Source organism: Phocoena sinus, chromosome 6 (genome assembly GCF_008692025.1).
Source record: "Phocoena sinus isolate mPhoSin1 chromosome 6, mPhoSin1.pri, whole genome shotgun sequence".
NCBI lineage: Eukaryota > Metazoa > Chordata > Mammalia > Artiodactyla > Phocoenidae > Phocoena > Phocoena sinus.
In genome coordinates this window covers 17,852,556-17,876,269 of record NC_045768.1, presented here as the reverse complement: position 1 = coordinate 17,876,269, position 23,714 = coordinate 17,852,556, and the positions used below count along the sequence as shown (strand labels likewise).

The 23,714-nt window shown below is 45.0% G+C and overlaps 1 protein-coding gene across 2 annotated transcripts in view; it reads right to left on the bottom strand.

The window, feature by feature from the left end:
• Positions 1-1,501: 1,501 nt before the first annotated feature.
• Positions 1,502-23,714, bottom strand: part of ASTN2 (astrotactin 2) — a 915,753-nt gene continuing 893,540 nt past the window's right edge. For both annotated transcript variants that reach the window (XM_032635679.1, XM_032635678.1), the window contains 3 exons: positions 18,149-18,249; positions 16,256-16,439; positions 1,502-2,329 (listed from right to left, as the gene is read on the bottom strand). In XM_032635679.1, coding sequence (XP_032491570.1) covers positions 2,092-2,329; positions 16,256-16,439; positions 18,149-18,249 — 523 coding nt within the window. In that variant the 3' untranslated portion in view covers positions 1,502-2,091. The remainder of the gene's footprint in view (positions 2,330-16,255; positions 16,440-18,148; positions 18,250-23,714) is intronic.

Genomic DNA, 23,714 nt, shown 5'->3' with positions numbered 1-23,714 from the left:
GAGCCTTTAAGAAATGATTAGGTCATGAACGGGATTAGTGCTCTTATGAAAGAGACCCCAGAGAGATCCCTCTCCCCTTCCACCACGTGAGGACCCAGCAAGAAGACGGCTGCCTATGAACTCACCAGCTCTCACCAGACACCAAATCTGCTGATGCCTTGATCTTGGACTTGCCAGCCTCCAGAACTGTGAAAAACAAATTTGTATTGTTTATAAATCACCTAATCTATGATGTTCTTTTATACCATAACTAAGATAGGCAAGAACTCTATTCCTTTTCTTTTCATCCTCCTTTTTTGGAAAGATGTTTATTCTTCTCTGACTGTAAAGAGAAGTCATGGACAGTGTAGTGGGAATTTATTCATCTAAATTCCACCTTCATACTTACAGAAATGTAAATCCAATAATAGTAAAACTTCTTAAAAGAGCACCTTTGAGCTTACATTGTTGGAGGCTGAGCAGATCTTTAGGCACCTGAGTCGTTTGGAAGGATCTCCTTCTGCTTTATTTCTCCATGTGGATTATTACGGTCCTTTGGTGGGAATTCAGCATGTAGGTTTTGGGGGAGGGGATTATGGATCTCATCAGCACTCGTCAAAACCGAGAAATATGCTTATTTTCAACTGCTTTTATTCTACTGATATTCAGCATTTTCCCCTCTGAATTCCCATTGCGCCCTTCACTCTAACAGGTGTCGTCCCCGCGTTATGAAACACCTGACCTACATCCCATTTCCTCCAGCAAGCTAGCGTCTCTGAGCTACTGCCAGGAAGTTAAGGACATATACAGCCTCTTTGTATGCATTACCCTCCCCGGGAACACAACGGAGTAAACAATTGCCATTTAAAAGTAGACTTAATGGTGGAAGGTTTCCCTCATTACCTCAGGATCCAAACTGCCGTCACTTCTGGAAAAGGACAGTAGTCACCGTCTTCAAAGCCTTTTCCGGTCCGACCTCCATTCTGGCGCTGGAATGGTTTTTCTTAAAGGGCAAGTTGACTCCTCTGCTAACGTTCTGCAGTGGCTTTCGGTTACTTCAAATACTGTCAAACTTTTTGTCCACGGCTTCCAATGCTCTGCCTAGCTCCCAGCCTTACCTCTTGCTTCTTCCTACTTTGATCTCTAGTCTCAATGAAAGTGCTTGCAGCCCTCGAAGGAGTATACTTTCTCTCATCTCTGGGCTTTTATTCACAGTGTCCCACCTGTCTGGAGCAAATTCCATTCTCCTCCCCCCATCTTTTGGGCGTAGGCATCACTTTTTCAGAACCCCTCCAGGCTGTCTCACGACCCAGCAATGAGCTCAGAGAACCTCCATTCTTCCCCTACCACAGCCTGAAATAACTGGCTACCTCTCTATAATTTCCATTGGACTGTACACTCCCTGAGGAGAGGGAACATCTCTGTCTTTAGTGGCGTGCCTAGTGTACAGGAGAGAACAAATAAATACCTGTTGAGTGAACAGACGGAAGTCCCCCATCAGTAAGAAACAGCACCCGAGCAGAAAGAGAGACAATAGGAATTTTTAATGCATGGAGAGCCCTGCAGGGACTCTGGGCAGACCCACAGGCAGCAGGAAGAGGCAGGGGTCCTGCAGACTCAAACGTGTCCGAAAAACAAAGTCCTAGAGACCCAAGCTTCCTCGCTGCAACGATCCTCGGGGATGCCCTCCTGCTGTTCAAGAGGTCCAGTTGTCTCTCCATAGGTCTCCTCCTGGGGTCCACGGCAGGAAGGAAGCTGAGTGTAGCAGGAGGGAGGAAGAAGGGGAAAGGCCTCTTGGTCTCCACCTGAAAGCTCCTGCCTTGGGACTGACCACCATCCAGAAGAAAGTGTTTAAAAAGGAGAGACTTTGATAGAGTCAAATAAGATCTTAGAAAAAAATAAAAGATAGGGGGAAATGAATAATTCCAGTGGTTACAAAGTTCTCTGTCGGCTATCCACAAGAGAAAGAGTTTGCTTTGGCCTTGCTGGCAAGCCTCATCTGCCAGGCCCGTCCTCAGCTGTCCCCCAGCCCACCCAGGCCCCAGGATCCACGAGAGCACCGCTCCCCCTCCCACGGAGAGTCTCTGTGCTCACGGAGGGCAGCACCCTCCCTCACCGGCCCTTGGACTCCCCATACGTGTTTCGGGCCATGGACACCATCTTCTCCTCGCATGTGATTTTGGTGTCCTTGAGGACGCTGTACCACACCATACCCACAGGCCGGACCTCCTCGCTGCGGCAGAAAAGGTAGGGCACGGTGTCCACGCGGCTCTGGATGTAGGCGCTTCGGAGGAGGCTGGAACAGTGGCTGCTCACCTTCTCCAGACGCCGCAGGATCAGGTGGGCCTTCCTGGAAGACAGAGGAGGTGGTAATGACGGAAGGGGCCTAGATCAAGCACCAGGCCTTTGAAGGGGGTGAGTAAATGTCAGCAGACAGATGAGGACTTCTTGTCCCAACAATTCCCTAGCCGTGCCTGACTTGAATGTGGTACTTTGAACGCCTGTTCAAAATTCCCTTGGAACTTGTCCTCTTTAACTGTGCAATGTGTAAAAAGTAGAAGAGCGGTATAACCTTTGACCTAACACTTTCACTTCTGAGATACAAGCGTTACAAGGTAAGCAGCCTGAGGACTCTGACCAAGTAAGTGTAAATTATTATAACAATGATAAATGCCAACAGGAACAACAACTGAAACGTATTAACGCCATGAGCTAGATGCTGGGTAAGTACTGTACATACATTTAAAAATTTCTATATAATCTTCACAACAGCCCTGAAAATATTGTTATTTCCACCTATAGTCAATGGCCATGGAGCCCAGGTTTCAGAGAGGTGACACTACTTGACCAAGGTCAAACGTCAGGTTGACCATTGAGCTGGGCATTTGGATCTAGGCCTGAACACCCACCAAGGCCCGCTCTGTCCGCTTTCTTACTTTTCTAATTCTCTCATACTCTTTTCTCATAGTCAGAATAAAATCTTGTCCTCTGTGCTTCTAAATTCATGAAAGCCTTTACACGTATATACCCAAATCAGAACTTCTCTATTTCATTTTTCTTATCTCTAAAATAGCGATGGTGGCCTTACTGGTTGTGAGATTAACTAAGAGGAATGCCCAAAGGCTGGTCCTGAGTAAGCTCTCATTAATGATAGCTTCTATTACAGAGAACTGCTGTGATGATGTCTCAGGGTCAAGGTCATACTGGACACTAGTCTCAGCAAGAAGCGCCCTGGACTGTGGGGGTCATCGTTAGGCACTTATCTAGAGCTCTTTCTGTAGCACCAGACAGCGGATCCTCGGGGAGACCCGAGGGCTGCAGAGAAAATTAAAGCAAGCATCTTTGAGATCCCCTAGTCCGAGGCTTCTCAACAGGAGCGCCACTGACATGTAGGCTGGATAATTCTCTGCTGTGGGGACAGTCTTGCAGGACATTTAGCAGCATCCCCAGGCCTCTGCCTACAAGATACCAAGAGCACCCACAGCCCCAGGCATGACAATAAAGTTGCCTCCAGACATTGCCAGATGTCCTCTGGGGACCAAAATCACCCCACTTGAGAACCAGAGACTTAGTCTGACCTAATCTCATTAAAGATGTGGAAACTGAGGAGGCTTAGAGAGGGAAAGGAATGACCTTTTCGCGTGGGTCATACCATAAGTCAGCTTTGCTGTCCAGGTGTCCATCTCCTTGTGGAATCCATTTTTCTCTACATCTCAGCATCCTCAAAATGCCTAGGGATCCTGAGGGGCTAAATGAGAGGCTCTCTCCTGCTGTCCTCTCCATGCCCCTCTGAGACCCCAGGAGGGAGGGCGTTTTACGACAACAGACCCCACAAATGGGAGACTGTTTTAGGCACCTGCGAGGCGGCTGGAAAAGGGCCGGGCTTATGCGTGTAGCTTTTGTGGGCACGATTTATGAGGTGCCTTTCAAAAAGTCCTCTTTGTATAGTTCACCACTTGGGTGGAATATTTCCTGAGGTGCCAAGAATTCATAGCTTCATAATCACACTCGAGTTACCACTTGACCCACAGGCCTCTTTCACCTCTGGCAGGCGCCTCCGCAGGGGGAGCCCAAGGAGCTTACTCTCAGCCCTCCTTGTTTCAGTTCCCGCTCTGTTCCTTAGCAGCTCGGTGTCCTTGGGAACTTTACTTAACATCTCCAAACCTGTTTCTTCACTTGACAAGTGGGGCAGTTGAGAAGTTAAAGGAGACAAAGTCATTGGTTGCTCCTTTACAGAGCATTTATTATATGGCAGAGCTCCCGATTCAGCAGGAAAAGACAGACAGATGTAAAATTGAAACACCCGTGGCAAGAGCAATGATAAAAGAAGGCGTGGGAGCTGTGGGAAACAGAGGACAGTGCCTAGGTAAGATTGGGAAATCCAAGAAGACTTCCTGTAGAAGGGGAACTTGTGCTGAGCCTCATTAATGAGTAAGGTTTAGGTAAAGAAGAGGGCACAGGCATAACAGGAAGCCTAGGTAAAGGCACAGAGAGAAGGAATTTCATGGTGAAATACGGTGTGCAAGTGGGCTCACAGTGGGAAACGGGAGAAGTGGCAGGAGCCCAGCCACTGGAGCTTAGAAGCTGGGGCGTTTGTTGTATAGAGTAATGGTGTACCACACAGGCTCTAGAGCCTGGTTGCTCAGGTTCAAATCCTGCCTCAGCCACTTACTAGCTCTGTGATATTGAGGAAATTGTTTAAGCAGCTGTGCCTCAGTTTCCTTATCCATAAAATGGGAATAATGACTACATCTATCACAAAGGTCGTTTTAAAAATAAAAAAAGAAACATTAATGAGTCTGTCATACAGAGTGAAGTAAGTCAGAAAGAGAAAAACAAATACCGTATGTTAACACATATATATGGAATCTAAAAAAAAAAAATGTTTATGAAGAACCTAGGGGCAGGACAGGAATAAAGACACAGAGGTAGAGAATGGACTTGAGGACACGGGGAGGGGGAAGGGTAAGCTGGGACGAAGTGAGAGAGTGGCATGGACATATATACACTACCAAATGTAAAATCGATAGCTAGTGGGAAGCAGCCGCATAGCACAGGGAGATCAGCTCGGTGCTTTGTGACCACCTAGACGGGTGGGATAGGGAGGGTGGGAGGGAGACACAAGAGGGAGGGGATATGGGGATATATGTGTATGAATAGCTGATTCACTCTGTTATAAAGCAGAAACTAACACACCATTGTAGAGCAATTATACTCCAATAAAGATGTTTAAAAAAACAAAACGTTAATGAATCTGTAGTAAGCCCTCAATAGGGGTAAGTGGGGGGTTACTGAAGACTTTCAAGTAACAAAGTAGCAGGTTCAGAGACAAACTGCTTAAAAACGTTTCTAGCTGCATTGAGGAGAATGAAACCTGGGGAGGTCAAGACCAGCAGCGAGAACCATGAACAGACACAGCCAGGTGTCACGTGTTTCCTATCACTGCACTTAGGGGTGCTAGCTTGTTTCTCCTCTTGCTTTTAAAAAGCTACTTATTCTATTTCCTTATTTACAAAAAGGGAATAACATTTGCCCACCTCATGGAGTTGAAGCGAGGATTAAATAAGTTAATAAGTGTAAAACTCTCTTAGAAAAGTAGTTGGCACATACTAAGCCCCTGATACATGTCAGAAAGTACATCACCATCACCACCACCTCCACCATCAGGATTTGTGTACTGGTTTAAGCTTTGAGCACTTATGTAAGTTAGTGGCAGGAGACAGACAGACAGAAATAGTAACAGCCTCTAATTTAGGGGGAGAGTTCTGGGTTGGAAAACATGCTGGGTGCTACGGGAATATATAAAGTGGGCATACAATCATTAGTTTGGGGGCTCCGAGAAATCTTGCCAGGGGACATAACATCTGAGCTAGGTCTTCAATGATGAAACAAATTTTTCAGGTAGATGGGAAGGCAGAGGAGATAGCTCATCCAAAGTTGGGCTAAAGAGGGCATAAAGCATCAGTCTTTTGAAATGGTGAAGTGCACAGAATGGGTGAGTGAGAGACAAGTCAGTCTGGTAGAGATCAGACCATCCAGACTCTTTTGAGCCATGGTAAAGTATTCTATTTTGGGGGTGATGGAGAGTCATTGTCTGATAAGTCATAAATACAAGATGAGGTTGGGAAGGACAAGTCCTCCAACATGACCAGATGCTTTGTCTCCAAGGGCCCAGCTATTTCCAAAGAGAGGATCTTGGAACTCAACTGGACCAAGCCTTTGTATGGATGGGGAAACTAAGGTTTGAAACTGGAAAATAATTTGCCTGAAGGAACACCTTAAGTTAGTAACAAAGGCAAAGCTAGAACCTGGGCTCCTAAGTGTACAGAGCTAAGATGAAATACTTGGCTCTGGAGACCCAGATTCAAATCCTAGTTCTATAACTTAGCTGTGTGGGTCATGAGCTAGCTCTTCATACTAACTCTTAGTTACTGCAAAGTCAAATGGGAATAACAATGTTTCTGGAAGATGAGATAACCTGGGTAATTTGCTTAGCTCTCAGTAAATGTCAGCCAAGATTCAAAGTAGTATTTTATAGTAGATAGGACATAGGCTCCAGAGTCCATTAGGGCAAGCCACTTCTTCTCCGTGAGCCTCAGCTTCCTCATTTGTAAAACGGGGACAGAGACCATTATTTTGTAGTGCCGCTGCTAGGCTGGAATGAAGCTACCGCCATAGGCATCTAGCACAGGAATTTGCATATAACACACACTAAACCAATGTCAGTTTGCCTAACTGTCCCCTGCTCTTTCTCCACTGTACACTATGCCTCAGCACCTTGGTTTGCAATGAGACAACAAAGGCAGAAGAACTCAGAGGGTGAAGCCATGAAGAGAAGGGTTGGAGGTGCTCAAAGGCCAAGGAGGGGGACATGGGTGAGAGACAAAAGGTGAGAGTGCTAGGTGATAAATTGTAGGCAATGGAGATTCACAAACCAAAGGCCAGGCATGCCCCAAGCTTTGCCTGGAGGGGGAAATCGCAGGTCAGAAGGACCACTTTTCTCAAGTACCAGAAATGAAATCTTCCTCCTTGGAGACAGGACCCAGGCCTGGTGGGATAGGAAGTCAGAGGTAAAGGAGGGACAGCACACATTCATTTATCACGGTCCCAGAAGGCAAGATTGAGACAGGAATGGCTTGTGAAGGAGTCAGCAGCTAGACTCAGATGGCGCTTCTTCGGGGAACTGTAGAACCTTGGAGTGATCATTCTCTTCCCATCACCATTACCCGATCCACTGTTGACACAGTTATCGGACACAGACCTAATTCTAAGGGGGCCTTGGAATGGAGAAAAAGAGGACAGACAGTAAGGAAATATCCCCATTGGCCTCTCTCCCTCCTCTCTGTCTCCTGAGCTGAGCTTAAAAGTCTCTGTGTTAGCTGACCTCAAGCTTAATGAGAGTCAAGGAAATGGTGTAGTTGCAAAAAACTGGAACACAGGGCTTCCCTGGTGGCACAGTGGTTGAGAGTGTGCCTGCCGATGCAGGGGACACGGGTTCGTGCCCCGGTTCGGGAGGATCCCACATGCCGCAGAGCGGCTGGGCCCGTGAGCCATGGCCGCTGGGCCTGCGCGTCCGGAGCCTGTGCTCCGCAATGGGAGAGGCCACAACAGTGAGTCCCGCGTACCGCAAAAAAAAAATAATAATAAATAAATAGAAAACCAAAACAAACAAAAAAACTGGAACACAACCTCTGGAAGTTCAGGGGGCAGATTAAGGGAAATAATGACTTCCATTTACGCTGCCCTTGTCAGGGCACATCTGGAGAGCCCCACTCACTTTGGTAAGAGGGACATGTGCAAACTGCGGCCAGATCCTGATGCTGAAGGTTGTCTCAAAAGCAAGTCTTCTGTGGAAGTGCTGGAAGCAGTCAAGTGTCACTGAAGTGGGGATTTAGGAAGATGGTTATGTTGTTCTAGTAACTGAAAACAAGAGGGGGAAACCCTGAGGGTCAGGGATGATAATGACTACAGGTGACTGAGGACCTACTATGTGCCAGAAACCTAGGCAACATCATCTTAAGTGTAATCCTCACTGCAATTCTAGAGTGCATACTTTAGTCCCACTCTTCAGGTGGTAAAAGTAAGCCTCAGGCTGGTCATACGATTTGACTAGGGTTAACAGAGTAAGGACAGCATCTCAGATCGCTTCAGCAAAGCACCCAAGTGTTAACAAACCACTCAAAAACTAACAGAAGGCACACACACACACACAATAAAAAACCTTAAAACTAAAATCTTCTAAATGTAGATGGGGTCTTTCTATACCTCCAGTGGGTTCCCCTTCACTGGAGATGATCAAATCGAGCATGCCTTAGAAGAGTCTGTCTTAGTCTGTTTGGGCTGCTATAACAAAATACCATAGACTAGGGAGCTTACAAACAACAGAAATATCTTTCTCATATCCTGGAGTCTGGGAAACCTGGGATCTCGGCAGCGGCAGATTTGGTGTGGTGGTTGGTGAACCACATCCTGGTTCATAGAAGGCACTTTTTCACTGTCCCCTCACATGGCAGAAGGGACAAAAGACCTCTCTGAGGCCTCTTTTATGAGACCACTAATCCCATTTATTAGGGCACCACTCCTATGACCTAATCAGTTCCTAAAGACCCCTTCTCCTAATTACATCACCTTGGGCATTAGGTTTGCAATACTGTACATGAACTTTGCAACGGCACGAACATTCAGACCACAGCAGAATCTAACGGTAGTGGGAGCTGGAGCAGATCTCTGTTGCTTTTGTTTGTTTGTTTTTAATCTAAGAGGAATTAGGGGCTTGATTCACAGAGAAATACCATCTGACGAGCAGTTCACAAGAGAACATGCTGCGACAACTGTCACAGCATCGGGTTCCTGAGATGAGAGGAGCACATTCACTGAGATTCTGTGCATGCTTCAAAGCCACGCTAAAATTTCATCTTCAGGAGGTCTTCCAGATCTTCCCAGCTACCCTAAGTCACATGTTCCTCTTTGGTGCTGAAGCATTTCATTTCTCTGTTGAGATTCATACTATATTATCTGTTAGTTGTGCACATATTTTGGGATGCAATGTGTTATATCGGATAGGACACTAGTTTGACATCAGAAGACAATACTTTGAATCTGAGCTCTGACACTTACTAGTTGTGTAACTTTGAACAATTTACTTAACTCCACTGATTCTCTGTTACTTCGTCTTCAAAATTAATTGTTCAGGAGATGAAATGAGATAAAAATGACTGGGCCAAAATAAATGTTCAACTAATATTTCCCACCTTCTTCTTGGACAGTATATAGTTCCCCTGGTATCTAGCTCCTCCTGATTGTGTAAGGAGAAGGGATTAATAATTTTCAGTCCTTAGCTTTCAAAATACAGCACTTTTCTAGCAGAGGTTTATAATGGGAATGAAATACCACGGGAGCATCAAATGGATCTAAGGAAGTAATCGGGCAAGTGGGCAAAATGTTTACCCAGATTTGTTTATAATAGAAAAGAAGTTGGAAGAAATCTACTTGGTCTTTAGCAGAGAACTAAATTAATATGTGATGCATTCATATAGTTAACTGGCTAAAAGACCCTTCAAAAAGACAACGTATTTACACACGCATCCATAGGAAAAGACTTGTACATGTGTGTAAATAGGCAGAAAACAGAACAAAATGTATGTACTTCTTAAACATAGCAGAGCTGATGGAAATGGAACTGTGGTCTGTAGATGTCAATGTATCCTTAAGTCTGTACCCGTTTCCCTACTCATAAGCATATCCATGTCACATCCATATCGATATCTGGAGAAATACGTGCACACTTAATTTTATCTCTGGGTGGGGATTAGGGGTTCAGGGGTGCAACATTTTTGCTTGCCATTTTATATATATATATATATATATATATATATATATATATATATATCTGTCTCATTTACATGTTACAGAATGAACAAGAATTACTTTAGGATAAAATACAATAAAGGCATTTCCATTTTGAAGACATGCATACACTTACACATATTTTAAAGCTGGTGTGATGAGTATGTGCAATGAACTCATGGTTTTATGGCTTCCCAGTGGCTCACTGGGGTTACTTTCAGAATAAATCCACATCAAGTTTAACCTCAGACCACCCCCACTAAACAGAAAACCAGAAGCTCAGGTACTGCCATGTAAATATATTTCCTCAACATCCGGTTTGAAATATGATTTGTAAGGTGACTACTGAAAATATTTACATTTGGCTTTGTTTCCTCCTTGTTCTCTCATAAGAAACCATGAGACCTTCCAAGAATTCATTCCTAAACTGATGGTAAGAATAACTGAGTCTCAATGAACCCAAAGGTATTTCAGTTTTGAACTGACAGAAACTTCAAGATAATTATGTACATTGCTATATTATCAGTGGCGAAAATGTTCTGTGGGACATTTGTTAAAAGTCATAGTTTGTCTTGTCTGTATTTATCCATTCTAAGACATCATCAATTTTAAGAGATGCTATTGATTTAATCACAGCCTTTCAAGAAAAGAAGAATACAACACTTAATGTGCAAATCTATTGTGCACAATCCTTCATGATTTCCGAAATATGCAGAAAAAATAAAAGTGCATCTGAGATGACAGGAATATGGCTCTAGAAGCCTAAATTTGCTCTTGCTCCCAACGTCCTAGAAATTCCAAGAGAGTGAATCCAAGATATCTAAGGAAAGAGCTAACATAACCTTGGACTGAAAAAGGTACACTGATATCCCAGGCTTGAATATTTTCACTAAGAACAAAGCAATGACAGTTCATAGCATGTGCTAATCCTTCTCAGATGGGAAAAGCTTCTTGTCTGGCTGTGTTGAGAAAGATCCCAGAATGAACCAATCCTGGGATGATTTCTGTGAGCTATTAGCAATGTCTGCCATGGAAGCAAGAGGGGCTGACATCAGAAATACACCATTTCTAATCTAGCCAGATAAATTCCACTGAAACAAATCTCTTCAAGTGCTTGCTTTCTTCTCCCTACTCTTATCATTTTAATCAGACATAACTGAGAGGATTGAGAAGCTCAAGAGTGGTCAAGGGTATTCTGACTGGAGCAAATTTTGGTCCCTGGCCACCTATAAGTTCAGTTTTTCAATTCTCCTAATAGGAACCGTATGGCTGGGACAGCTGGGTGTCAGCGGGTCTTCTCTGAACAGCTGTTTGCAGTAACCTGTGGTTGCCATGGGAACCAGGCTCTGGAGGACATTGGCCTGATGGATTTATTAGGTAGCAGGAAGAGTCACCCTTTTGTCACTACATTTTATGGGGGTACATGACCACAAATCCACAGAGGAGTAGAGAACATTTTGGGGTTTGGTGATTATAGGCCAACAAAATCCTAATAGAGCTCATCCCACGATACCAGACCTCAGAGTGCTCCTGGGAAAAGCCCTTATTATCCTAGCCATCCTAGGTTCCTGAGAAACAAGCCATGCTGGGCTAGAGGTGAAAGGACACTCATGGTGTGCCTCTTCTCTGGTCTCTATGACCTTCAGGGCTTGCTGGTTCCTTGGCTTCGCAGCTGGAAGGGACTTTGGAGTTCAGTTCTTTCATGTTGCAAATGAGGCCCAGAATGGAGATGAAATTTGTCCAAGGTTACCCAGCAAGCGGGTGGCAAAGCTAGGACATGAACTCAAGGCAGAGTCTCGCTCTCTCTCCTTTACACTTTGATGCTCTGCATACTTGCTAACCATTAAGAAGCACGGTACATTCGCCCACAGTGATCCTCTGTTTCAAACCTTTACCCAGCTTTTGGAAGAAAGAACAACTCATGAACAGGGCTCGTTAGAGCCATTATGATCTGACCTCTGCTGAACTCTCCAGCCTTGTTTTTTTCCCTTTTCCTTCTCACCTTGAACTCTCTGCCCCACTGAGATTTATCCTTCCTGACCAAGGTATATTCTCTTACCCCACCCTCTCTCACCCTTGCCCTGGTTGCTCCTTCTAATGCGAGCACTCCTCCCCTTCCACCTGGAGGACTCCTGTTCATCCTTTACTTCTGAGCATACACTTCACTTTCTTCTCCAGGAATTCTTCCTTGAGCTCCAGGTCTGGATTAGCTGCACCGACAGCTGCATCCAGAACCGTGTCACTCAAAGGGTGCTTTTTAACAAGCCACACTGGCGTCACTGAAGAGCCTGTCAGAAATGCAGACTCTCAGGCCTATTCTAGACTACGGAGTCGATCTGAATTTTAACCAGGCCCCTGAGTGATTCGCCAGTACACTGAAGTTTGATAAACGTCACTCTAAAGCACACTGCTCACCCTCCTTATACTGTGTTTCTTGTGACATATTTCACTGCATCTGCCTGCTGACCAGTCTTTTTCTCACTAGATGTTGAGCCTGGTAGAGGCAGGAGCTGTCCTCTTCGCTCATCTGTTTCCAGCCCACAGCACAGGGTCTGGCACATAGTAAGCACATTAAATGAATCGATGAATCCATAAATTAATAAGTGAGGATATCCTCAAGTCTCTTAATATTTGCAAGGACAATGAATTTTTTTTATTTTTAGAATGTTATTTTTAAGCTAGAAAAACCTTAGAGTTTGCGGAATTCAGTTGTTTCCAACTGTGATCTATATAGATCCTTGATAGCTCAGGTAGACCTCAGGGACCCTTGGGATTGGAGGGGGGAAGTTGAAGAGGAGACCCAGCAGGGGGGCTCCAGGCCACCCACTCTAGCTTCTACCAGAACAACTCTGTAGTCATCTGGTTCACACATCTACTCATCCCATTATTCAATTATTCAATAAGTAATCGTTTAGCACCTACTTACAAGAGTTGAATGGGACATAAAGGATCACTAGCTATACATAAACTGACATTGTAGTGGGGATAATATCTTATAGATAACTCAGAGGTAAACACATAAGCAATATAGGATACTAAAACTAGTAGATACAACAGAGAAAATTAAAACACGAGGGTGTGATAAAGTGAATGGGTAGAAATTTTAGAGGATTCTCTGAGGAGGTGACTTCTAGATAAGACCTGGGGTTCTTTGCAAGCTTTATTTAGAAAACAGCTTTTTCACTGCTAAGAAAAAAGAAAAAGTACTACTATCGTTTTGTTAGGGGAACCACTGACCAAAACCACTGCCCTGGCCAAGCCCTATAGTAACCACTTGCATGAGTTATCTTACAACAGGAGGTCCTGGTAAGGAACTCAGAACTAACAAGCTACCACCAACTGGAAGAATTCGGGAAAGGTGAAAAGGAGAGAGGAGAAGCCAGTTCATATGTCCTACAAACCTCCCAGAATCCTTCTCGCTGGAATCCATCTTGGCTGAGCGATGCTCGAGTGCCACCAGGAAGGACCCTGAGTGAGAATGATTGTCCAGAGACAACTCATAAACTAACCCCATTACCATAAAACCCGAGACTGCAAGCCACGTGGCAGAGCAGTTCTCCTGGGTTCCCTTACCCTGCTGCTCTCTGACCAGGCGCCCCTTTTCAATAAAGTCTCTTGCTTTGCCAGCACATGTGTCTCCTCGGACAATTCATTTCTGAGTGTTAGACAAGAGCCCACTCTCAGGCTCTGGAAAGGGACCCCCTTCCTGCAACAATTTTATAGATAAAGAGACTGAGTGCCAGAGAGGGCCACAGGCCAAGGTTGCACAGTGAGTTTATTAGCAGTGCCAGGATGGATTAGGATGCAGCTGCCTTGATTCCTGCTGATGCCAGTGTGGGACACCAGAGAAATCTCAGATTCCCTCAAGAGACTAGAAAGACCAAAGAAGGAGGGAGCTGGGTGGCACAGTGGGTGTTGGCATATAGTGGCTGGTGACCAGCTGGCCGGAGGTGAACGGGTCCATTACTGAGTGGGTTGTTCTGCCTCTGTGGGCGACCAGAAAGCCTTTCCAGAAGATTTATGTCCTGGAAGGACCCCAGAAGATAATAAAGACAAAGTCAGGAGTGAAGCTCTGGTTTAGCTTCCACCTAAAATCCCTGAACCCTGTGGGAAAGCCCAATAAAGTAGAATGCCTTTCGCTGTCCCCAGGCAAGATGGCAGCCGAGATGACTCATGCAAAAGCTTTCATCTGGGGCTCTGTGCTTCTGTCTGTCTGCTCTCTTTTAGCTTTTATCTAAAGAACATTTCTTTCATGTGAAAGGGAGAAAGTTACAATCTAGGACCCAGCAAAACAGATAAGGCCCCGCCCAAGGGAAAGAGCCTTTTTATCCCTCAACCAAGCCTTGAATTCTTGGGGTTTACTGCAAGTGTTGTAAGGGCTCAGGGTGAAAGCTCGGGGCAGAACCGGACTCCATAGCAAACTCTGGGCAGCTCATTTAACCCTGTGGGGCCTCCAATTCCTTTTCATTCATAAAATGGGGAGGATACCCTACTTTGCCTAGTTTACAGGGTAATTTTAAAGCTATTTAAGGCATAACACGCTGTCCTACTAAGTATCTCAGGAAGTCACGCAATCCTCTTCAGTGCCACAGACACTAGCCTGTCCCAGGGCACTGCACCATCTCTCCTGGATTACTGTTACAACAGCCTCTATGGCCTCACTGCCTCCTTCTGGTCTAGACACCTCTAGTCCAGGCTTCTAACTGCAGTCAGAGGGATCTCTATCCCTTGAAGATCTGATAACATCTCCCCCTTGTGAAAAACACTTGAAAAGCTTCCCATTACTCTAGAGAGATAATCCAAACTCTTTAACCCTACTTACAGGGCATTCGGAACTGGCCCTTGCTGACCTCTCCCTTCTTATCTCTTCCCACTCCTGCTGTCACACACTTGGCTCCAACTACACAGAAATTCTTTCAGTTCCTCCACACAGTGTTTACCAAAGTGTAGAAGGAGTTCCCCTGGGGCAGGAGAAAGGATTTTAGGTGGTACTCAGGAAGATCACAGATCCAGTATTAAACAACAATGAATCACACTGAGGAAAAGCATTTCCCATTTTCACTCTCTTCCCCTCCTCCAGATTACTTTAAGAAAGAGAGTTTTAGTTCAGGACTGTGTCTTAAGTACTTCTCTAACACTCGCTAATCTCCCTTTTTAAAGGGAAAGCCTCAGGCTCAGCTAGGCTTGAACTACATTGTTTTCTGGTTTTGTTTTTCTTCCACTGTACTGAATGCTTAAGTTTAATCTTTATTAAGGGTAGATGGTGCTAGTTTTCCCTTTACAAAATGATACAGTGTTTTCGTTTCAAATGTATTTTCAATAAGTGGACCTAAGGAAGAAATAGAAAAGAAATGAACTGCATATGGTATGGCGATATGACAAAAATCATAAAGGTGGCAGGCAAATGACCAAAATTTAAGAGGAAAACCCCTGCCTATGTAGTATTATTTCCTCTGAACATTTCACAGGCTACTCCTTTGGCCCTAACCCCTCCAATCCTCCTCTCCCTCCACTGGTCTGACCTTAACTCACCCTTTAGGCCTCAGAGTCTCAGCCTTTATGGGGGTTTCACTGCGTTACCTAGACCGAGTGTCTATGCCTTGCTTCCCCAAAGGGCCCCTTTCGTCTATTCTTTTGACCCTTATTATTCCTATTCTTTGCAACTGCTTGTTTAATTACCTGCAACAGTAAGCTATGCGTAGATAGGGACTGTTTCTACATTTTTAACATTGCGTTATCAACTACCGACCTAAAAGAGGGGCTACTAAGTTTGTGTTGAATAAATGAACGGATGTCATTGTTGGGTGCAAGGCATGAAATGCAGCCACCGTTTCAGATACTACTTTGTGAAGCTTCAGAAGACAGTGACTGTGTGTTAGTTATGGTTGAATCCTCCATGGCAACTATCACAGTGGTTGGCATAGTCAGTGCTGGTGACAAAAAATTGTGCCTTAGTACGCGTTGAATTTATGAATGTATTTAGTCTTGGTTACCAATGGACTTTATTTCAGAAAAAAAAAAAAAAAAAAAAAACCCACGGATTTCTTATGAAAGAGTAGGAGAAGCCCTAGATTAGGGGCCATGACCCTGTCACCATGCTCTTCTACGATGTTGATTAGGACATATCCCCTCAAGGAAGCTACGCTTCCCATCTCTAAAACTGCAAGTGGAAGGTGAATAAGGGGAGGGATTGACTGAAAGAACACTGGGGTCTCTGATCTGACATTCCAGGAGTCTAAGAAGCTAAAATTCCAAGATTCTTTCATTCTCCCTACCCACTTCCCCTCTCGAACCCTGACATGACCGGGGTGACTGCCACTCTTATTTATTTCATAAAGCCCATTCCCAGCCTATGGAAGAAAGGCTCCAGTAAAGTCAAATGGAAGCAAGAAGAATTCACCACCCCACTCGCGCTCATATGCCCACGCACCTGGGCCCCAGCTCATCCTCACTCCTCCAGACAAAGTCACCGAACTTCTCATAGTGAGAGTCGTAGTGGTGCTGGACTCGAAACAGCATGGAGGCGGAGACTTCCATCAGTGTGTTGTAGGCAGTCTGCTGCTCCTTCCCGCTTGTGTACCCATTGTACAGATTGTAGATCTTGTCAGCTATCTCTGGGGAGGAAGAATTGCAGGCACAGATCACCGGACAGTAGGAAAAAGGGAGGACAAAAGCATGCCTTGCAACTAGGAAGGCATATTCATGCAGGAGTTCACTAGTGTGGTCTTTGGGGACAGACAAACCTTAATTCCATCCTGAATATGTCATTGACCAGCTGTGTTCAGTTTTCCTATCTATCAACCGGAGATAACGATATATAGTCTGGAGAGGCATTGGGAGGACTAAATTAAAACGTGCATGTAAAGCACTCAACACAGGGTCTGGCACAAAGTTAGTGCTTATAATTGCACTCCCTAACGTAAGTTTTGTGCCTATGATTTAACAGAAAATTCCAAACAAGTGCAGAGGCTTAAATAAACTGTCTTGGGCTCATCTCAATAGTCAACTTCTATCTCCTCTCTGCAATACTCCCCACACATTTCTGTGATCAGGTCTAACAGCTCTCCATTCAAAAATCTTTCAAAGAAAATCTAGACTCTTCTGTTTGCCATTCATGGCAATTTCTACTCTTTCAGTCATTCCTACTAATTGATGTAACTAAAATTCATTATGGGCTGCTCTCTTGAATAGGAGGCACATTCTTTCATCATTGAAGACTTTGAACAAAATTTATGTACGTTCCCACATCACTGCTAATGGCAATTGCTTTCAGGACAGTCTGGGGGACTTGGGTTCAGGATGGAAGGAGCATTTACTTTGTAAAGTTTTCTACTCTAATCTTTATTGTTCTTATTTTTAAACCATGTTCATGTGTTATTTTAAAATAAAAATACTTAAAACAATTACCAGGAAACCATCTCAAATCCCCTCCCTTCTGAGACTCAGTATCTCAGCATCTCCTCTTGTCTGGTAGGTAGCACACAAACATCTGTCATCAAGCTTATGACTGAGCCATTTGAAGAAATGTCTCTCTCTCTCTCCCCCTAGAATGTGAACTCCTGAAAGATGAAGAGCATGTCTCTTCTGCATTCCTTGTACCAGGGTTCTTAGAAAATATCTGCTCAACTTGAAGTGGACCACCAGGTCCCATGAGCTACCATCATGTTTTTGTAGAAACTGTATCTACACATTGTCTAAGAACTAAGTATACGGTAGATCTGATTTATTGGTTCCATTTTTTTTGACAGGTATTTTGCCTAATGTTTACAACTTCATGGACAAGGAATAGCAGAAAAGGTTTCATCTTGCATGCTAATTCTGACTGATAGTTACTGACTCTAGCTCTACGCTGAGGATTCTGAGGCCACCCCTGGGCTAGATGGGAAGGTGTGCTGTGATCAGCTAATGATATCTGCCATGAGTGCAGCAAAGCCAAGTGGTCCTCTAGGTGCCACCGATTTGCCAGCTCTAGCGTAGCCTGAAGTGGAAGAAAGGGATTGGTCCCTAAAAGCCTAGGCCAAGGGGCAGAACACAGTCATGGGGTTCTGACTCTCCACCACTCCTTGCCTCTAAGTCAGAACACAGATTCTATAACAGAGGAGCAAGTCTTTCTACTGGCAAAGATACTGCTGGTCCGTCTCAATTTCCTTCATGGCTTTGATTAATTTATCTCCATGTTCCTCCTTAGTCCCTTGGCTTTCTTCTCCCTGTGCCAGTATGTGTGTGAGGCAGGAAAGTAGTGGTGGTTAGTGACCGTTGGGTGCAGAATTTAGAGAGCGAAAATATGGGAGTTACCTCGGAAGTGAAGAAATGGGTCACCTACCTTCTGCTTTATTGTCATCTACCAGCGGACAGGCGGTTCTCAGGGTCACTGTGCTGAGCTCTGAGTGCCTCCCTCGTGTATCCACTGCATAGAGAGTGAACCTGTAGCACAACAAGAAAACAGAGCACAAGGCTGTGACTTCAGAAAAGGCCCTGGAAGTTCCAAAGAGGAACACAAAATCATAGCACAGGAATAATAGTTGAAAGAGCTTAGGGATGAGGGGCTTCCCTGGTGGCGCAGTGGTTGAGAATCTGCCTGCCGATGCAGGGGACACAGGTTCGAGCCCTGGTCTGAGAGGATCCCACATGCCGCAGAGCACCTAGGCCCCGTGAGCCACAACTACTGAGCCTGCGCGTCTGGAGCCTGTGCTCTGCAACAAGACAGGCCGCGATAGTGAGAGGCCCGCGCACCGCGATGAAGAGTGGCCACCGCTCGCCGCAACTAGAGAAAGCCCTCGCACAGAAACGAAGACCCAACACAGCCAAAAATAAATAAATAAATAAACAAACTTGAAAAAAGGCCACAAGCAAAAAAAAAAAAAGAACTCAGGGATGCTTAGGCTGCAGGAAAATGATTTGGAAAGAAAAATAATGATAATTATTAAGCATGCATTGAACACCAACTGCCTTGCTGGGCATTTTGCACATAATCTCTTAATTTACAAAGCAAACCTAGAAGGCAGGGATTATTCTCACCTGCATTTCACCAAGGAGAAAACTGAGACTTAGCTGTGTACCTTTCCATGGTCTCACGGTTACTGGGGGGCAGAGCAGTCTGAATCCAGGACTTGAGAAGTAAACCCCGATGCTATCTTGTATGGCTTTATATACTCATTTATATATTCTTTCATTCATTCACTTAACAAGTTTTGGTTGAGCATTAACTGTGTGCCAGGAATTATTTTAGGTGCTAAGATTATAAAGATGAGCAAGAGAGTTAAGGTCCCTGCTTGCGTAAAGCTAAACAAAAAGTAAGCAAAAAAATAGATAGTGGTGAATGATAATAGACTAAAGTGAAGGGGGATGTGGCTGCTTTAGACAGGTGTGTCCGCAAAGGCCTTCTTGTTGAGAGGTTTGATCTGAGACATGAAAATGAGAAGGAACTAGCTTATGGGAGGAAAAGCATTCCAGGCAGGAAACGCAGTTAAGTGCAAAGGTCCTGAGGTGAGGAGGATCCAGACTGTTGGAGGAGTAGACGGTTAGTGCGGCTGTAGCAAAGAGAGATGAGTGGGAAGATGGGTGGGTGGGGACCCTGTGGGCCATGATAGAGTCTGGGAGTTATTCTAGGTACAAGGCATGTCCCCAGCTTTCAGCGTTGTTGCCTGCAGCCCCATGCTGTACTGGGGGGAATAGGCAGCCTGTGTGGTATTCGACGGAGAGAACTGGTAAACTGCAGACCTGGTGGATTCAGGTCCAATCCAGGGCACAGAATTCTTTCTAGAGTAGACACGGTTGTCTGGCCTACTTTGAGAAGGCTCTCTGACCCTTCACACCTCCAGATCTCCAAGTTCTGAAGTTTAAACAAAGTCAAAGGAGTGAGTAGACTTTCAAGAAGAGGTAATCCTTGGAGGCCAGCGACAATCTGAATAGAAGGGAGAAGGGCTAAGCGTCTCAGCATCCTGTCCTTGTCATGCCATCCTCTTTCACCAGCGTTCAAGGGTAGAGCAGCAGCGTGGAGTGGGAATAGGGTTTTCTGGGTCAGGTAGAAGAAACTACAGTCCCAGGGGCCCTATTTCCTCTCCCCCTTCTCCAAAACCTCAACTTACCTCATGTTATAAAATGGGCATAACACTGTGACTCCAAGTTGTGGAATGATGAACCCTGACTGACTGCTCATATTAGGTAGTTAATAAATATGAGCTGGTTGTCCAAATTCATTATTTGTGCTGAGTCCTTAATATGTGTCAAGCAGGGACCTATGCAGTTTTATCTGCATTATTGCTATTAATTCCCCCAGATGATCCTACAAGATAACTGCTATTACTCTCTTCATTTTATATACGGGGCTCAGAGAGGGAAAGCAGCTTGCCCAGGACCACACAGTAATTACTGAGACCGGCAGTTAAGTCTAGGTGTGTCCGACTCCAAAGCCCATGCATTTAGCCACTATCAGCTACTATCCTCTGACTAAAGGTCTGTGGATATCACCTCTGTACAAATACAAGTCCATTAGGTACACTTGCCAAACTCCAAGTATGTTGAAACAGTGCCATTTCACATGTTTTTCTAATCTTATGAAAACCTCCTAAAATAATCACTCTCATTATCTCCATCTTTCAGAAGAGGAAACTGAAGATCAAAAAATTAGGCAATTTGTCCAAAATCACAGTTAGACAATGAGAAAACCAAGACCTGTATCCTGGTTTGTCTCACTCTAAAACCCATACTCTGAACTCTCAGTTGCCGTTTGCCTGCTCCAGCTCCACCACCACTAGCTCAGAGGGTCCGAACCTGGAAATCTCAGAGGGCCTCTCAGCTTTAATACCTCATGACATGATAGTCCAAAGGCTGTTTTTATTAAGGCACTATAAATCAGAACTTCTTGGTACAGGGGGCACAGTAAGCAGAAGCCAGTATCTTTCTGGAGAAACTACCATTTGTCTTTTTTGTGTGAAAGTCTCCTTTTTAAGAATAACTCGATTTCTCTTTCGAAGAACTGTAAGAGGTACTCATGCCATCCCAAGAATGTGTTTTTAGCTTATTCCTCGATATTGATTCTGAGTTTTGTCGTAACTCAGACGGTACCTTAGCACCATCCTGCCTTTACTGGGAAGCTGGTGTTTTGGGCGCACATCGGAATTCATCAATCAGTCATGCCAGGTCTGTGTTTCTGACGCCAAGAGCCAGGCTGGCAGCAAGCCTCCACATTCTTTGCTGCTATGGGTCACTGCCACTAGGCCCATGACAGAGACACCTCCTAGCACTGCAGGAATGTAAGCACTGAGCTGTCCCACCAATATGCTGCAAAGGGAACTGGGGTGAGGGGTCAAGCAGGGAACAGGTCACCCAGAGCCCCAGAAGCAGAAGGAGCCTTGCAGACATTCAGCATCCATTCAAACCTTGGCTCTGAGGTTCACTAGCTGTATGACCTTGGGCTGGTTGATTATCCTCTCTGATCCTAAGTCTCCCCAAATGTGAAACAAAAGAAACAAGTCCCTCTCTGAAGAATTGTCAGTCCAAGTGCAGGAAAACTAGCCCACTTCCTAAATGTAATGATAGGCACGGCTGCCATCATCGGTGTTGGGTCCTTTGTATGCACTACTCCAGTTAATCTTCATAATGTATGCGTCAGGTACCATGACTGTTTGCATTTTATCAGTAAGGGTGTTGGTTCCAAGGAGGTCAAGTAATTGACCTATTATTACATATTAAGTAAGTAGCAGTGGGGGACAAGGACTTAGGTCTGTCTAAATCCAAAGATTATACTCTTAACTACATTGTACTATACTATCTTGTCAAATCTCCTTTCACCTTTTATCTTTCATCTTCAACAGCTGGCTTGGAGTGCTGGCAAGGGTAAACAAGTGTGGGTCTAAACCTGATAGACGTGACTAAGAGGCCTAAATATGGAATATTTTGGTCCCATCTTCAGATGCAAGCCAATCTATTCATCTTCTTTCTGGACCTTTTGGGTTCAGCCTTTGGCGTGAGAACAACAGCACTGCGATGTGGGATTATCTCTCTCCACCTGTCATATCTCGGCACTGTGCGCGGAGCTCAGTTCTAGCACTTACTACGTCCAGTAGTGTCTCAGTCAAGGGAAGCAGTAGGTGACAGAGGAAGAAGGCTGGCCTTGGAGATGGCCAGGCTTGCGTTCACTTTCCATTCTATTCCCTGGCTCTGTGACCTTGGACTAGTCACTTTACCCCTCTGTGCTTATTTCACCTCTCCGCATCAAGCATCTGTGCTAGGGAGGCTGCTGTCCATTTCACAGGTCAGCGTGGATGAATGTGAAATGTAAGTGCTATACAAGGTGAGTTATGACCAGGAAGAAGGGTCGGAGGCAAGATCGTAGTCAAACTCCAGGATGTGAGAATTAGTAAGTGGCAAAGGAGGGAGGTAAGGAGAGCATTGGGTAACACTGTGCAAGCACTTACTACCCACACGACATCTAGGAAGTGGCAGAGGCAGAATCCAAACCCTAGCCTGAAGCTTGGGTACAGCTATATCCCTGGCACTTAACACAGCACTTTAAATATTTGAGTAAATGAATGAACTTGAGCATATCACATCGCATTTCTGAATTTCAGTTTCTGCATCAACAAGATGGGGCTAATTGTAGAGACAGTGCATGGCTGTCTCAAGAATTACGTAGAGTGATGCATGAGAAGTGGCTTGTAAGTTGCAAATTTTAATAAAGGCCATATAAAGAGCACTTATTTGGACAAGGGTACACATTTTTAAAAAGGAGATGCATTTCAACCGAGGGGAACATAGAAGGCTGTAGTAAGTATGTGAAAGAGTCTCCAAACATGAGGAGTTAGAAAAAAATTTAAACGCTGCTTTCCCACTGGCCAATTATGTTTCCAGGATGCTTCCGTAATATATTTCCTCCACCAAGAGGGTCCAGGGTCACCTCTCTACTTAGCCAAGCAGCATGAAGAGCAGCATGCTGGGAAAGAAGTAGTCTTAGGTTTTCAAATTATAAAACCTGGGTAGAATCTTGCTTTCCCCAATAGCTGGCTGAGCGTTCTTGGGAAGTCACTTCACTGTCTCTGAGCCTCAGTCTCTGCACCTGTAAAACAGGGTGAAGTTAACCGTATCTCACAAGTTTGGGATCAAGGCTCAATGATATACTGATTGCAGCATTGCCTGGTTCAATCTTTGCTCCCCAAAAGGTAGCTTCTATGTGTGTTATTAGAGTAACCCAACATGTCAGTAGAGGCCCCAGGATAGACGAGTCCTCAGGCCACCCTGCCAGTGGGGGTGGAGGGGTGCCGAAAGAGGAAGATGTCAGCCTTACGGGCCTGGGTCAGAAGTCACAAGGCCATGTGCTTTCTGCCTGTCTCAGCTGTAATTGTAGAACTGTTCCAGAGACACATCTGAAAGCTGTTAGCAGACCAGGCAGGGCTTGGAGGGGCTCTTTGAGAGAGGCAGAAAGTAGCAGCCCCTGATGTGGGGAAAGAGAAGAGGATGAGAAGAGAGAGGCAGGCTGAGAAACAGATATACGCATACACGCCCACAAAACAGAGTGAAAAGGGGAAAGAGGGAGAGATTGAGAGAGGACACGGTCAGGTCTGTGTTTCTCAGAAGGGTGCCGGCTACCTCAGCTCGGCTGAGGCAGGCTGAGATCCACTGAATGTGGACTAGAACCCCTGAGCCATCCCCAAACTCTACAACCTCACTTTACAGGTGAGAAAACCAAGGCCCAGAGAGGAAACAGACTTGCACAAGGACCCGCTGCCAATAAGTTCAGAATAAAGACATTGGCTTTCCCGCCTCCTCCTCCAGCGCTCCTTCTAGACACCACCCTGCTTCTTGCGCAACTGACTGACTTAGCTCCACTTGCACCTATGGGATAAGTTAATTATAATAAGAGGAGACTCCAAGGATGAAGTGGGGGAATC